The sequence below is a fragment of the Hydra vulgaris genome, chromosome 09, assembly GCF_038396675.1.
Source record: "Hydra vulgaris chromosome 09, alternate assembly HydraT2T_AEP".
In the NCBI taxonomy this organism is placed as follows: Eukaryota; Metazoa; Cnidaria; class Hydrozoa; order Anthoathecata; family Hydridae; genus Hydra; species Hydra vulgaris.
The window spans coordinates 53,147,501-53,165,000 of NC_088928.1; the positions used below are offsets into that span (position 1 = coordinate 53,147,501).

The window sequence follows — 17,500 nt, forward strand, 5'->3', positions numbered from 1 at the left end:
AGATCCTTAGTTTAAAACTAAATAGACCTTGGTGTTTAACTCTCTGATAATCTAAAGTACAACAATGAAACTTTCACTCCTGCTGCTAAGGCTAATAAAATCTTAGGTATGTTAAAGCACACCTTTGTTAGCAATGATTTAACAGTCTGGAAAAATCTCTATACAACTTACATACATCCACATTTAGAATATGTTGTGACAGCCTGGTGCCCTCATTTAAAAAAAGACATTACTGAAATTGAAAAAATACAACGCTGTGCAACAAAAATACCTTATGAATTAAAGTACCTTAATACAAGACAAGATGTGTAAACTTGGATTAACTTCACAAAGTGACAGAAGAAATTGTGCTGACCTTATCCATTATTTTAAAATTTAAAACAAAACTGATTTAATCATCTGGCATACTGACCAAATATTCATTCCTCTTATTTACAGTCATCGGAAACCCTTTCGTCAGAAAATTAATAGCAATTGCCTAGCTTGATATAATTTTTTTATTAATCGGGTTGCAGATACTTTGAATGCTTTGATGCAGATGATGTTGTAAATGTTTCTATGATAGTTGCTGGTATAGTTTTCAAAAAAAAAAATTGACCAGCATTACAAAATCAGTTATCAGTGCATCATTTTCTGTGACTGTATTACTACCGCTATACGAACTAGCTTGCTAGCTTGTATAGCGGTAAATAATTAATTTACAGTTTATTCTGTTCTGTGTAACTTTAATTAATTGTGTGTATAAATGTATGCCACAACTGTAATAATAACATTTCTAGTATTTTTTCATCAGTGATCATTTAAAAAAATTTTCTGCAGTCTCGAGTTGATTTGTTTTTTCACATTAACACATATTTTGTTGAAAGACTTTTAAGATTCTTGATTTTGCAAATGCACATTGGAATTAAATAGAGAATGCTTTTGCATCCAACCAAGGTTATTATTCTTTTATTATTAAAAATAGGAATAAAAAATCTACGTGACTCATTACGTGAAAATAACTCATACATAAAAAAGTAAGTACATAAAAATAACTCATAGCATTCACAGGGTGATTTATCATAAAACAGCTCAACCCAGCTGACTTGATTCAAGTACTCAATCAATGCAAATCATATTGAAAGCTTCAACAAGGTCAAGGGTGTTAACTGCAGCAACAGAATCACTTTGTTTGAATGTTGGAAAATTTACTACTTTGTACAGAAAGGATTTATTCAACTTAATAAATTCACGCAAAGGTGAGTTTATTCACCTTAGCATGTGCATTAAAGCTGCCAGCTGTCCATTCTATGTTAGGGAAATTTAAATCTCCTACCACAATGAGATTTATGTTTTTTTTTGCCACTTGAGTTTTGAAGCAGTTCTGATTGAGTCTTTAATTAATATTGAGAAATATTAATTAAAGACTCAATCAGCTGTAGAATTTGGTGGTTTATATATAAAACCAACAACTACATGAAAATTATTACATTTTATTAAGCATCAGACAATATCTTAATTTTTAAGATGCGGATTAACTATTTCTATATTTATAATTTTTTTACTTGCATAAATGACAACTCCTCCTTTAAAAATATCTCTATTTGCCTGATAAAAGTCATACTCATCAATGTTTTTAATTGAATCCAATTTAAACCAAGTCTCTGTAATAGCAATAACATCACTTTGTTTGTCATAACAGGCGTGAACAGCTTGAATAATTTATTGAGTTAAAGGAGATAGGATTGTTGTAATTAAAATTAATTGGTTTATAGCTAGTTTTATTATTTTGCTTCAGATAAAAAAGAAGTTGTACATTGCTTAACTTTTGATGAGATTTATAAGATCAAAAGGATTGGTCTTTATTATTGTATTACTTTTTGTTACTCTTATATTTTTCTATTATTTCTTATTTTATTATTTTATTGCTCTCCTCTTATGCTTTTTCTCTTTATTCAATAGTACAATTTAGCCTGTTTATCAGAAGTGCAATCAGGTTGTATAAATCCTTTTTTGTATGCCTCGATTGTTGAGAGTTCTTTTGCTACAGACAGCCTCTCGCTTTGTGCTACTTCATTTTCAAATTCAAAAAATAATGGTTCTGATGTAATGTTTACCAAGGGAACTTTAGATTGTGTCTGAATGATGATTTTATTATTATTCGACTGTTCAGCAAACGCATTAATTTGTTGACCATGTACTTGTCATCTATCTTACCCCTCTCCTTTATACTTATTTGTGAGTTGGGCAAACCAACAATTCCAACATTTTTTAATAGTTTTACTGGATAATTTTTCATGATTTTTTGCCACCTCAATGCTTGCATTATTCAGCTTGCAACCTAGTTTGGCTAATTGCTGAGCAATTTGGCTATAATATACAGCAGATAAACTAGAAGGTAATAAATTTGCATTTTCCCTTCTAGTCTTTTCACTTTCTCATTAAGCTCAGCTATTTCTGCATTTTTAAAAAATCAATTTCACTTAAACAATTTAGATTGTTAATTTAGTTTTACCTGAAAACCATCCTTTAGCTTTTTAATTGCTTTGTTAATTATAAAAGCCATACAATTTTTTTGTTGGTCAGTGGATTTAGTCATATCTCAATTTTCCATTTTCACCAATGAAATAAAAAAGAGACAACCACTACAAACAACAGTGGATTACTTCTTGATGTTAAGTTTGTAAGAGTTTCACTCTTTATGTGATCATCAGATGTTACAAACTACCATGACGACAAAAAGAACTTTATACAATAATACAATACATTGTTAGCTTAGATGACCTTAGAGTTGCAGATAACAAACATTAAAAAAGAAAAAAAAATTAGAATACAGTATACAAATATATAAGAACCAACATTGCAAAAACATTTCTAAATATAATTGAAAAGCATTTTCCAAAAACACATGAATTTCACTAAACTTTTAACAGGAATAATTTAAAAGTCAGCTATAGCTGCCTTCCTAACATCACCAATATTATTATTTTACAAAATAAAAAATTATTATCTAATGTTTACAACATAATTGTTTCATTGTGTAGCAACATGTTGTTTACAACATAATTGTTTCATTGCCAGCAACCTACACAATATCCTTTGCAAGGTATGTGTCTTAGTAAAAGTATAATTCACATCTGCAATGTAAAAACATCACTGCAGGATAGTGGATTAAATTATATCAGTTTAACTGATAACACCTTTAAAGATCGCTTGTATAAACATAAAAACTCTTTTCAATACAAAAGTAAAGCTGATTTTAAAAAACTTTCTAAATCTGGGAAATCAAAAAATAGGGATTTCCAAATCCTATTCTTAGGTGGAAGATTATTGATAGGGCAGAGCCATTAACCTGGAGGAAAGTTGTGTAATCTTTGTTTAACCAAAAAATACCATATCATTACATTATCTTTGAAACTATTGAATTAACGAAATGAACTAGTATCAAAAAGCAGCCATGAAAAACAAATTTGTTATTGCAATTACAGAGACTTGGTTTAAATTGGATTCAATTAAAAAGATTGATGAGTATGACTTTTATCATGCAAACTTTAACGACATCTAAGGTAACATTGTATTGTATTTTTGTATATAATATTTTTTGTTTTTATGATTGTTTGTAATGCCTGATAATCGCATAAAGCATGAAACTCCGAGTTATGTTCCAAATTGAAAAACTACAAAAGTTATACTTATTTTTAATTTAATTTTATATAAACAATGCAATATTTTTATGTACTTGTAAATAATTCTAACAAAAAGTTGATAAACTTTTTTTCTATTTAATACATTATATTACATCTCTATTTAAATACGATGCATGTATATATATATATATATTCATCTCTTTTTTTCACACAAGGTAAATTTAATTAAATGTTTAATTGACAGAACCTCTAAAATTAATAATACTATGCTTGGTTTTTATTAGGACATTAAAAATCTTTTTAACATTCTCAAAAGCAACATGTATCCAACTTGGCATATAAAAAAAATTTATAATTCTTATCTAACCAAAAAACTATTTCTACTAATCAACATGAATCCAAAAACAAAGAAATCATGAAAAACTACTTTACTCTTAATTATGTTGGCAATATATCTGATCAAATAAAAAAGATTATAAACTCTATCATTAAAAAACATACTAACTTTAATTTAATTTCTACCCCCTTTAAAATTTCTAATGTTTTTACCAAAGGATTCTCTTCTGGTAGAGTTAAAATCATCTGTTGTTTATAAATTTGTATGCGCAGGATGTAATTCCCGTTATATAGGCAAAACTTCTCGCTACCTTAAAACACAAATGATTGAACACTAGAGGAGAAACAAAAACTCACACATATACAAACATCTCCATGCTAACAATAATTGTTTTAATAATTATAATAATGACTGTTTCTCGATATTGGATTCTGCCTCCAATAATATAGATAATAGAGCATCAAGTTGGTTTAAACGTTTCAATCAAAATAACCATGAGTTTAAAGAACCCAGGCCCAGACATCCTCAGTTGAATCTTAGCTAATTAAAGAAGGTAATTGAGCACCATTTCATATTATTTGAATCAGTTTGTTTATTGCTCAAAATAAGGTGTTTCCATATAATTTGACTCTGAACCAGCAAAACCAGTATTTAGACATATGTACTTTTTTGCTATCGAAAAAGCATTTTAAGAACTAGTATGATAATGTTATTATGTTGATAAGAAATAGGTCTTCTATGTTAATCACATCAGAAAGCCCCAACAACTCAGCATTACTCAAAAGCCAAAACCAAACTAAAAACTGAATTTGGTGGAGTGTACAGGGTGTGGTGGAGTGTACAGAGTATTGCATTTTGGGAACTTTATTCGAACCCAACTGTCACTGCAGAAGTCTATTGTGCTCAAATAAAAAAACTCTGTTGTCCAGAGCAACACAAAATTAGCCTTTTCCATAACAATCCATATCAGAAAGTCAATTAAGCAAAAATTATTAGAATTTAATTGAGAGATATTTCCTCATCAAACAAATTTACCAGACTTATTCTCGATTGATTACAACTTGTTTTATTTGTTGAGCAACAATCTATGAGGTAAAGTTTTTAAAATCAAGGCTAAACTTAATGCATGCCTTAATGGATATTTTGAGTCCAAGCCAAAAAAGTCAAATTTACAGGGCAATTATTCCATGCATACACGATGGCAAACATTTAAAAACAATAATGGAGCATATATATTTGATTAAGTTTTGTTTTTTTATTTTTTATTAATAAAGTATTCAAAATGCAAAAGTGTTTCATTATTTTTGCTCACCTAATAAATTTAAAAAATTTTTTAAATCTTTATTAAAATTAATATAAATCTTTGCAGTTGTTGAAGGCACGGAAAAAATGTGTGTATAAACTTTTGATTTGAGAAATGAAAGTGTCGAAATCAAAAGTTTATATTTGTCATGATGTTCTTGATAATTAAAAATTGATAAAAATTGCTTCAAGTTGAAGGTTGTTCAGTCAAAAACTCTCTATTGCGTGGCTAGCACAGGTTGATCATTTGCAAAGATGATGTACTCATTCTCTTCAACTAAAATATGCTCAAACTTACTTATTTGGAGTTAAACAGATTCATTTTATGAATTTGGCATCAACAAAATAAAAATTTTTTTTTTTATTCTGTTGATGCCAAATCCACAAAATGATAAATAATTAAAACAGTTAATATCATCAAACTTACTAATCTTGATGTGACGGGATTTGGATCAACTAAAAGTTTAGATGTATATATATAGTTGCCTTCAATCTCGATATTCAAATCAATTTCTTTGCAAATAATTTCAAAATCTAAAAAAATGTATAATTTATTACTAGTAGATATCCTAGCCCACAACTAACAGAAAACATCAAAAATAATGTACTCCTGTTAAGTTAATAAATAAATGCTTCCTGCTAAACTTTTTATTAATTGTATTTATCCCCCGAAGGCCAAGCAAGTTACAGAGAATCTTTTTTTTTTTTTTTTTTAAACTGTTGTTACAACCCCCTCTTAACTCTAAAACTGCAAAACACAAACAATGCCAAGCTGCTACTCAAAATAATAAGTTGATATAAAAATGGGTTTTTAAAAAATATGAATTTTACATTATGTGTTATGTTCTTCATTAGGACAAAGAATTTTTAGATGATTAACACATCTAAAAAACATATTATAATGTGTAAATAGATTTTTCGACATATTAAATACGCCTTGTGCTTACTTGGTTTACTTTATTGAAATATGTATAATAAAATCAAATGTTGAAGTTCTCTTATCTTTAGGTGTAACTTCAGTTGAATGAAATTTTGGTCAAGTAGATTGTTACAGTAGCGTGCATAAGTTTAGAAGCACCAACTTTTTATTTAGCTTTTTAAAGCAAAAATTTTAACAGAATTTTCTCAAACTAGCTAAAATCTTTACCAAATATGATTTTGTGTTTCAAAATACAAAGCACAAAAATTTTTTAATTTATAGGTTACTTAAAATTTAATTGTTTTTTTTTAAAAAGACTTCTGTACAAAAATATTGAAACAGTATCACCCTCCGTAATTGAACCAATTTTTTTGTAAACAAAGACCAAATATATAATAACTCACTAAATTTGAGATATTTCAAAAGCAGGGAAGTGTAATTAACTGCCAAAATATTTTTATAAAGTTTCATAATTTTCAAATACAGAATTTAATTATAAAAGCTGCGGGAAAAAAAGACCTACGTTATGATTTCTGAACTTTATGTTTCTAAACCAGAAATAAGTTACTTTGTGAAAAGATTACATCAGCACAAAACTATTTAAAGCAAGCCTTACTCTGAAAGATCTAGTTACAATGAAAAGACTGGTAGAATAGTATTATGGTTATCCAAAAATAATCCTCACAAGACTGCTGTTGCACTTTAGTCAATTATGTATCAGTTTTAAGGCACAAGCTGTAGCATTTATTTTGACATCATGAAGTATATTATGCTACTGCATTTAAAGCATGAAATGACTCACAAATAGATCTTACAACAAGAAGTGATCCAAAGCATTGTCTCAGATCTGTTAAGGTTTATTTAAAATCACAAAAAACTAAAGTGCTAAAATTGGCTTCTCAGAGTGCAGATCTCAATTCTATTAAGCACCTTTTGGAGTACATTGTCGGGTAGCTAGTTGGTAGAAAATTAACTAACAAAGACTATTTATTTGCTTTTATTTGGAAATGCTGGTAAAATATTGCTCAGGATTTTCTCATTAATTTAACTGATTCAAATTTTTTAATTTTTTCAAGCTACTGTAGTTGAATAGAATTCCCTTTTCGCAATTATAAAAACCAAACAATTATAAAAAACAACCAAGCAATTATAAAAACCAAACAAGACTAAACAATAAATTAAAATACTTTTGATTCAACAGCCGAAAGAATAAGATAATGATTTTAATGTTTGAATTTATTTTAAATTATTTAAAATCAAATGAAAGCCTCTATTTTATTGCAAAATTTATTCAAAATTTTACAAGAAAATAAAGTTAAATTCAGTTAATGTTAAGGTTATGTTAAATTAAGCAAGTTAATGTTATGTTATGTTAAAACATTTTAAAATATGTTTAACATATGTTTCTCCTCTACAAATGAATTTCATTACTATAACTTTATTATTGAAAGATACTTTATTGAAATTCTTAATTTATTTTACTTTAGTCTTTTTTTCTTCAAAAAGGGCTATTACACAAAAAAAGTAACTTTAAAAATCGATTTTATGAAGCCTTTTTATGCTGTTAACTAAAAACTGAGGCAATACTAAAAAGTCAATAGATTATTAATTAAATGTTTATAAATTAATATTCCATTACATGTTTTAGAAATTATATTAAATGTTATTGTATATTTCAAATAATACATTACAGACAACCCAAAAATAAATCAACCTGATACTCAGATGATTTATTAATAAAACTTTGCTATTAATTATAATATAATTAATAGCAAAGTTTTATTAATTTCAAAACTATATTAAAAATAACATTAATTTCATGTAAACATCATTATTTTTCCACTACAACACATTTCCTGCAGAATTTACTGAAGAAAAACAGGTTTTTTTATTGAAAATAAAAAACATGAATTTTTAATTTTTGGAATTTTTATAAAATTTCTTCTCATTTGAGTGTCAGGTTGACCTGTTTTCGAAGAACTTTTTTTAAATAATATCAGGGACCCACTAAATAGAAAATAGACTTAAGCATGCATATTATTTGTATACATTATTTATATTACTTAAGCCTAAATATTGGATAATTAAGCTTAAATTAGGCTTAAATATATGTGTATATATATATATTTATATATACATATATATACATGTATATATGTATATATATATATACATATATATATATATATATATATATATATATATATATATATATATATATATATATATATGAATATATATATATATTTATATATTTATATAAACATATACATATAATATGAAATATATAACTAATACATTATCTATATATTAAAATTACCATCTGGATAGGTCCATTGTACATTATACCCTATTTGTATAACATTACCAGAGAGTTCATAAAAAGGTTTATTAACTGTTAGATTCGTTAAAATACCATCATTTGAATAGTCTAGAAAGACAAATAGTTAAACAAGCTTATTAAATAATTTTGAATAAAATAGTTAAATCCTAAAAAATATATAACTTGAACAATACAACTTATTATAAATTATAATTATTTCATTTATGCGTGGTTTCTGTGAAACTTATAGATATATAAAACAATAATATTCCCTTTAATTTTTACAGCTAAAAACACAACAATTTTTATATAAACCAGGGAACTATAATTTTAAAATAATTTTTCATTATTTTTTTTAAATAATTAAAAATTATTTTTTATTATTCCATAATAACTAAAAAAATTCTGCACCACATATAGTCAAAAACTTTTGCTCATGTAAAGAAAAAAGATCTTTTTTCTTTACCTTAAAAAAAATGTTTTTTATTAGGCTTTGGATTTTAAATTTTAGTTTAATGCAGCAGTGGTGTAGTAATAGAGCGCTCGATTCATAAGCGAGAGGTTTCGAGTTCGATTTTCACCACGCCCCTGGTAGTACCGCGCTTAACTTATTTCTCTGCGCAGTGGCCTTGTTCGTCAAGATTCATGTTTTGGAGTTATAGAGTTGGGAGAGGGTTATAACCACATGTAGCCTCCTCATCTGTAGTGGCCTTCTTGGCCTTGGGGAGGTGAATTACAAAAAAAAAAGTTCAATATTAAATCTTAAGATTACTACCAGATTAAACTTAAAAAATGCAAATTTTATTAAATGTCTCATTTGACCTTTTTAAGAACTCTTTCCAACCTTATAAAAAACCAGGTGATAAGCCTTTTATATTAACATTAATTCAATCATCCACCAAACACATTAAGTTGATACCCAAAATGATCTCCTACAGCGTCAGTAATACACCTACAATATTTTATAATAACGCACTCAATCCTTTCCGATTTAAAGATAAGATAAATTTCAAATTTACCAAATGGCAGTTTTTTGAATGTATATATATATATATATATATATATATATATATATATATATATATATATATATACATTCAAAAATATATATTTTTATATATTTATTATATATTTATATCTATATATATATATATAAAATAGCAAGTTTATCATTTATCATTATGATTGATTAAATAATCTAAAGATACATAAATAAATAAAGAAACATATAAATTTTAAATACTATTTTTTTTTTGAAATTTTTCAAAACTTGTTTTCTGACTTTTGTCATTCTCTTACCTCTGAGTTTAAAACAATAATTATCTAATGTTTATTTTTTAATCTAAAACCATGTAAAGATATCTAATATCTTATATTTTCATACTCAAGATCTTGAATTCCAGGCAAGACCTTGAATGTGAAACATATGGTTTAATCCACTGTATTCATTTTCTGTTGAACAAATTTAGCCAAAATATTTTTGGATAAAATTGATATATGCTTCCCTAATTCCCTAACCAGAACAACTCAAAAGTTTGTTGCCAGTAGTAATTTTGAATAATTCAAATAAAATAAAGTTTAACCTCAAATGTATTACAAAAATATACTCACTAAACAATAAAACTATCTTATACAAATATCTTACTTGCAAATTTTGAAGATAGTGAGAATGTATCATCAAATTCATTGTAATTGATTGGATAAATATTCAGTTGAAACTCAATTCCACTATCATATGCATATATAAATTCCCCCATATTGGAACAAACATAATGCTCCTCCACATTAAAAATGTTTTCAGTAACCTAAAATATGAAGAAATTCAGAAAGAAAAATCTTATTTGATTTATTTAACAAATATTAACAAAAGATGATAGAAAATAGTAAGCAACAGTTTAATTTTTACAAGTTTTGAAAAGTACTTGGTAAGATTATAATATTTTTATAACAACTCTGAAACTTCAGTAAAGCTGTACCTTAAAATCAAAACATCTTTTTAAATCAAAACTTATAATTATAGTCACACTGACTATAACATATTATTTAAATGATATAAACTACTGCATATGTAGTAGTGGTGCTGCTTAAAATCGCTTGCTTCATAAGCAAGAAGGTATGAAGTTCAAACCCCATCATGTCTCTTAAAAAAACCAGGTTAAAATTAATTCCCAGTACACAATTACTTAAACATAGATTTTGAGGTTTGTATAAATAAAACAAGTGTTATTACAGATAGAGAAATTCTAGATTCTATTTTAATCAATAATTTTGCTGTAAAAAAAAGAAAAGACAGATAGAAAGTCAAGAAATGTACCTGCCAGAAAAACAAGGAGATTGCAATAGATTTAATTTAATGCTGGCTTATTTTCAAAAGAATTGGAAAATACCATTGCAATCACAATGCCTTATATCAAATAAATTTGATAAATTAGAAAGTTAAAAGACTTAATGACTACATTAGGCAAAAAAAAACAGAGGATTTAAAGCTTTAGAAACTTTTTTTCATGCTGAAGATCTCGAGTTTTAGAGTACAAGACCACAATTTTACATAAGTAATCTGGGTTCAAAAGTGAAAAGTTTCTGTAGCCTAAATACTTCTTTGAAAAAGGTCTTATTAACTTTGCAACAGATTAACTTTAATAGCTTTATAACAAAACTTTTACTGCTTTATCAATGGAATCAATAGAGAGCCTGTTGTTATTACTTTGTATGTTTATTAAATTCATTACGTATCATCTTAAAATGAACTAAGGGGTAAGCAAATTTTATCTGTTAACTTGCACCCCTTCTTCATTTATTAGGCTGGTGCAAATATATTTTATCACATTGTTTCCAGATTAAGATGTTGAATGTTGGATCTTCTTGACTTAATGCATGGGTTTTGCTTGTGTCTCTGATTTTATGACTAGGCAACTCATTTTACTACCTCCTAATGAGGATACAGCTCTAAAACTCAGTCTTATGGTTATAAGGCTGGCTGTTAGTCAGGTTTCCAGAACTCTGTGGTAGCTCTCAAAGAGGCTGATTCCATAAACAGCTAAAAAATATCAAAGTATTAACCATGTTAATCCCATGTTGTGCATAGATGATATCCCTGTTTGTACTTTTGGTGTGTGTTGCCAAGGCCACATTTGGATCCCTTGGTTATGGCTTAGGGTTTATTGATAATATTGAGGCAATTGCTTGGGCTATTAAACAGCGTACTGAGTACTATCCATGTACTATCACTAAGTTCTCTAAACCTATTATTCACTAATATTCGTGGTCTTCGAAGTAACTTTTCTTGTGTTGAGTCTTATCTCTTGCAAAGTTCACCAGACCTACTTGCTCTTTGTAAGACTAATTTGAGCTCAGCTGTCTCATCTTGTGATCTGAGTGTTGATGGTTATCTTCCTTTAATTCATAAAGATTCACATACTTGGCCTGAGCATTTACATTCGTAAGAATTCACCTATTTGTCGGGAAACTAGGTTTGAATCCACAAACTATTCTTTTATGTGCTTTCGTGTAGTTACACTTCACTCTATGACCTTTCCCTTTGTTCTATATTGCTCTCCTTGATCTCAAGACTAAGCCTTGACCAAGCCCTCTCTCTTTATCCATCAGCTAATATTGTTGTTGTCAATGACTTTCATGCTCACCACAGTGAACAGCATGGCTCCAGTGTCAGAGAATCTAAAGGCATTAAAGCCCACAACTTTTGCCTTTCTCAATCCCTAACTCAAATAGTCAACTTTCCAGCTTGCTTTCTAGACAACCTGAATCATTTACATTCTCTACTCGACTGATGTCTTGTTTCTGATCCTAGTCAGTGCTCAGTTTCTCCACATTCACCCTTAGGTGCTTCTGATCACATTTTGATCTCTCTAAATCTACTATCTCATTCTTCTTCATCATCTGAATCTCCTATCATCATACCTCTTACAACTACCTTAAAGCTGTCTGGGATTCTTTCCGTGATTTTCTTCATGATGGCCCTTTGGTAGAAATCTTTTGTCTTCCTGTCAACAAATGCACTTCTCACATAACTTCGTGGATTTTAGGCTGGCGTGGAATCTTTTATTCCCTCTCAATAATTCCAGGTCAAGCCACACTCTTCTCCATGGTTTTCCTCACATTGTGCTGCTGCAATTGTTAATCGAAACCATTACTTTCATATCTATCAGCAAGTATCCAAAAAACAGACGACTGTTTATTACTGGTAGAAACAAGTGTAAAAAGATTTTGTCTAATACCAAAGCCCGCTCTTCTCAGGTAATGAAATCTCATATTTGGTCACAAAAATTAAGCTCCTGTGACTTCTGGAGAATCTTTAATAGTATCAATAATAAGGGCAAATCTGTAATTGCACCTCTCTTATGTGGTTCAGACTTTGTCACCTCACCTAAAGACAAAGCTGAATTGTTTGCTAAGAAATTTTCATCAATATTATCTCTGGATTCCACTAGTTGCATTCTACCTGGTATAGCTGTTAAACAGATTGATCCATTGCTTGACATTTGTATCACTCCAGCTTTTGTACCTAAAGCGAGTTCCTGCTTAAACAGCTTGTGGCCCTGACAGGCTTGTGGCCCTGACAACATACCTGTTATAGTCTTGCAAAAGTGTTCTCCAGGGCTCTCGTCTATACTTTCTAAACTATGTAATAAGTGCCTATCAGAGTCTTGTTTTCCAGCCTGCTGGAAAGTGGCATCTGTTATCCCTATCTTCAAAAATTCTGAAGAGTGATCTGATTCATTTAACTACTGTTTCATTAGTCTTTTTCCTATCATAAGTAAGGTTTTTGAACCTTCAATTAAAAGACACTTAATCTTTCATCTTGAATCTAATAACTTACTTTCTGATCATCAATATGGATTTCGATCTTCTCATTCTACAGCTGATTTGCTAACAGTAATAACCGATTGGTTTTATCATGCATTAGATAAAGGCGGAGAGGTTAAGGCCATCGCTCTTGGCATTTCTAAAGCTTTTAATAAAGTTTGGCATGCTGGTCTTCTCCATAAGCTTTTTTCTTATGGTGTATCTGGTAACATTTTTAAGATTATTGAATCCTTTCTTTTCAATCATAACATAAAAGGTGTCCTTGATGGACAGCACTCTTCTTCTTATTCTGTAACTTTAGGGGTTCCTCAAGGTTTATTCCTCTGCCCTATACTCTTTTTAATTTACATTAACAATCTTCCAAATATTCTAACATCTAAGGTGGCATTGTTTGCTGATGATACAACCATTTATTCTTATATTTATGAACAATAATGCATTCGATGAGTCATCTACCCTTCATTCTTTTTAGAAACCATGTATCAACTCTGTTGCAAAACAAGCATCTGCTAAGGTTGTATCTCTTTAACGAGCTTGACACTTTCTTACTCCAGATTCTATCCTCTATCTCTATAAATTTCAAATCCGGCCTTGTATGGAATACTGTTGCCATATCTGGGGCGGATCTTCTAATGATGCCCTTTCTCTTTTAGACAAGGTGCAAAAACGCATTGTAAACATAGTTGGACCTGCTCATTGCAGCCAACCTCCAACCATTATTACACCGCCGTAATGTCGCTTCTCTTTCTCTTTTCTACAAATATTATAATGGGCATTGCTCTAAAGAGCTAGTGTCTCTTGTGCCATCTACTAAAATTCATTATTGTGTTACTAGTCATTCAATTAAGTCTCATCCTTTTTCTGTGACTGTTCCTAAGTGCTCCAAAAACTCGCATTTGTCTAGTTTTTTTCTTCAAACATCAGTTATTTGGAATTCGCTTCCTTCATCTTGCTTTTTTGATTCATATAATTTGCAATCCTTTAAGTCGTCTGTCAATCGTTATCTTGCTCTACAATCTTTATCTTTTTTCTTCCAGTAACTTCCAACATTAATTTGTGGTTGCTTGCAGCCTTGTTGGAAGCGAAGATGTTTAAAAAACAAACAAAAAATTAGATCAAAAATCTTTGAAAGCTATCATAACAGAAATTGCAAAGTTTTAGCTGAAAGCATTTACCCTGATAAGAGATTATCAAAACTGCTGTTCTGTCACAAGATTTTTGGTAATTATTTTATTTATCTTTATTAACTTTAATAAATACTTTTTCTTAATATGTTTAAATGGTTTTTTAATGACAATTTTTAAGGGTCCAATATAAACTTTTGTTAAAATTTGTAAATATAGTTTTCAAGTTATCTAGAAAAATTCTTTCACTTTCTTTTTCGTAATTAAAATATAAAAAAAATTTTATTATAAGTATTATTTTAAATATTTGTTATGATTAAATAAATTATAAGTTATTATTATTGATTTTTTTTTTGATATGCATTTTATTATTTATCATATAATTATTTTAGGCCACTAAACTGTAGGATTGCTACTTTTTTTTTAATTAAAAGAAAAGACATCTTAAAACAATGTTTTGTTTGCTCCAAGAACACTATAATATTTAATGATAACTGAAAAAGTTAATTAACTACCTGAAAAACAACTATAAAGCATGTCAACTCAAGAAATGCACCTCCTGTTTATATACCTGCTGAATGTCTAAAGTTGTATGCAGCATCAGGAATCCAGATCTTAAACTAAATGAAGCATAACTGAGAGGACTAGGTGTGTGTGTGTTTGTAGTGTGGTTACTCCTGCATCTTAGATCTCAGCATCTCAAATAGCAGCTAATCCTTAATGTGACCTGCTCACTGCATGAATCAATCAATAATCATCTCTGACAGTCAATCTGACACAAACAACCATTTTAAAGGAATATTGCAATCTTTTTTAGACCATTGCAGAAAGTATTAATGCAGCAAAAATATTTGGCTAACATTAAAAAATTGTTTTATAACTTTAAGGCTTTCTGGACTTGGTCAAATCAATACTGTGAACAGGGTCAAAAACTTTTTAATAGACAAATAGTATGTCAAAACAAGTTTTATTGTTTAAAATATATTAAAAGATACTCATAGTAACAAGTGGACCTGCTACCAAATTTTTGGTACCGCACGTAAATAGTTTCAGAATAAGGAAAAATACGTTCAGCAAAAAATTTCCAACCTAAAGCCCTTTTAGGTCTGCATTAGGTCAGTGCAATATTTTGAATCAGAAATCAACAATTTAATAAACATGAGAATGTTTAACGAATGTGAGAATGTTTAACTAACAGAAAAAAAGTTCAGCAACTTTACTATCAAACCTCATTTTAAATAAAAGATTTCTTTTGCCATTTTTTGTTATAATTATATTATTTAGAACTTAAATAAAATGTTCATTCAGCTGATATTTTACTTTAACTATTTTATTTAGAAAATTAAATAATACCATTTTTAACCTTTTTTTTAAATAAATTTGTTCAGAATTTAAATAAAATGTTTGTTTTGTTGTTTATATTTTAGCTATTATATTTAGAATTTAAATAAAATCTTAAAATAACAAAATATAGCAAACACTGTGGTCCCAACAGATTATCAGATTCAATGTTAAGTTAATCCAAGGAAACCTTTATTATTCAAGAGTATTTGTCTTAATATAATAAAATAGAAAAGAGTGTTTTTTAAATCTAAATAAAGTGCTTGAGTGATAAAGGGGCAAAAGGGTAAAAAAGAAGGGAAACTTTAAACAGCATCTTTATCTTAACCCATTTAAGCATTTTAGATGCGTGTTACAAAAAATATTTTTTCAAGAGTTTTTGTTCTGTAAAAATAAAAAACAGCTTTATATAATTGGGAAAAAAAAGTAAAAAGTTACAAAGGGGCAGAGGGTAAAATTGAAAGGGTCTAAGCCTATTTAGACATTTTAAATGCCCATTACAAATAAAAAATTTGAATTTTAAATAATTTAAACAAAATTTAAAACAAAAAAAATTTAAAAACAGTTTTAATATTAATGTATATTTGGCACATAATCCAATAACTCTTCTTCCTGTTTTAAAGCAGTATGTAAAAATTAATGCTAAATTAAATTCATCTTCCAATAAAACTAACTACAATGTCACAATTAAATCTATTCTATATTCACACTGTTCAGCAAACTATCTTGAGTAGATAGAATAGAGTTTTTTTATGCACCTTTACATCTAAGTTTTCTCTACTTACACCTATAGTTGAGTGTAAGAAAGACTGTAAATTAGTAAAATATTTTTGTTTTTTTCGAACTCTTGCAACTGAGTACAAGTTAGAATTTGCTACAATAAAAACTTATGCTTATCTTCCCAAGATTCCTATCATCCAAGTTTTCTAAATAGTTTACAGTCAGTTTCCTGACCAGTGTGGGAACTTAATTCTGAACTTAAACCTACATGAAATAGATTTAAGCGTGTAGAATAGTATACTCAACACCAAGAGCAACTTTGCATTTAGGTTTAATGGAAGAAGAGTTAAATTTGGTATTAATTTTTACTTACTTTCTAGAAAGAAAGCAGTACTTATTGACTTTATGGGATTATGTACTATATATACATCAATATTGCAAGTATTTTTAAGTATTTTTGTTGTTTCAATCTTTGTTTAAATTATTTACATTTTAATTTTTTTTTTTTGTAACAGACATCTAAAATGCCTAAATAGAGTTAGGCCCCTTCATTTTTACCCTTTACCACAGTAAAAAAATTGCTAAACTCAGACATTATCAGCAGATAGGTCAGCATGACCAAATGCTGACCCTAATTCAGATACTGTCTAAATATTAGAATTATTTGCTACATCAAAACATTAGAGTGTATGAATTGAGTATTTTAAACAGTAATTTTAAAATACAAATTACAGATTTAAGATGAAAATTTTAAAATATAAATAAAGAATGTTATCAAAATGTGTAGGAGTAAAATATATAGCAAAATTTTAGCAAATTAATTTTATAACAAAAAATAAAATAAAAATAAGAATTAAAATAACTTGAAGAAAAATAAAAAAAAATTTTGTTTACTAATACTTTTGTTATTCTATCTACATAAATAATTATTTTTGATAAATTTAAATGAATTCAAACTTTAAAAAAAAAAGTTTCTTTATTTAT

At 28.1% G+C, this 17,500-nt stretch overlaps 1 protein-coding gene across 3 annotated transcripts in view; it reads right to left on the bottom strand.

Moving 5' to 3' along the window:
* LOC105846762 (ephrin type-A receptor 3) overlaps window positions 1-17,500 on the bottom strand; it is a 137,028-nt gene that overhangs the window by 73,536 nt on the left and 45,992 nt on the right. For all 3 annotated transcript variants that reach the window (XM_065806043.1, XM_065806045.1, XM_065806044.1), the window contains exons 6-8: window positions 10,153-10,312; window positions 8,505-8,615; window positions 5,693-5,799 (exon numbers count right to left, since the gene is read on the bottom strand). In XM_065806043.1, the coding sequence (XP_065662115.1) occupies window positions 5,693-5,799; window positions 8,505-8,615; window positions 10,153-10,312 (378 nt within the window). The remainder of the gene's footprint in view (window positions 1-5,692; window positions 5,800-8,504; window positions 8,616-10,152; window positions 10,313-17,500) is intronic.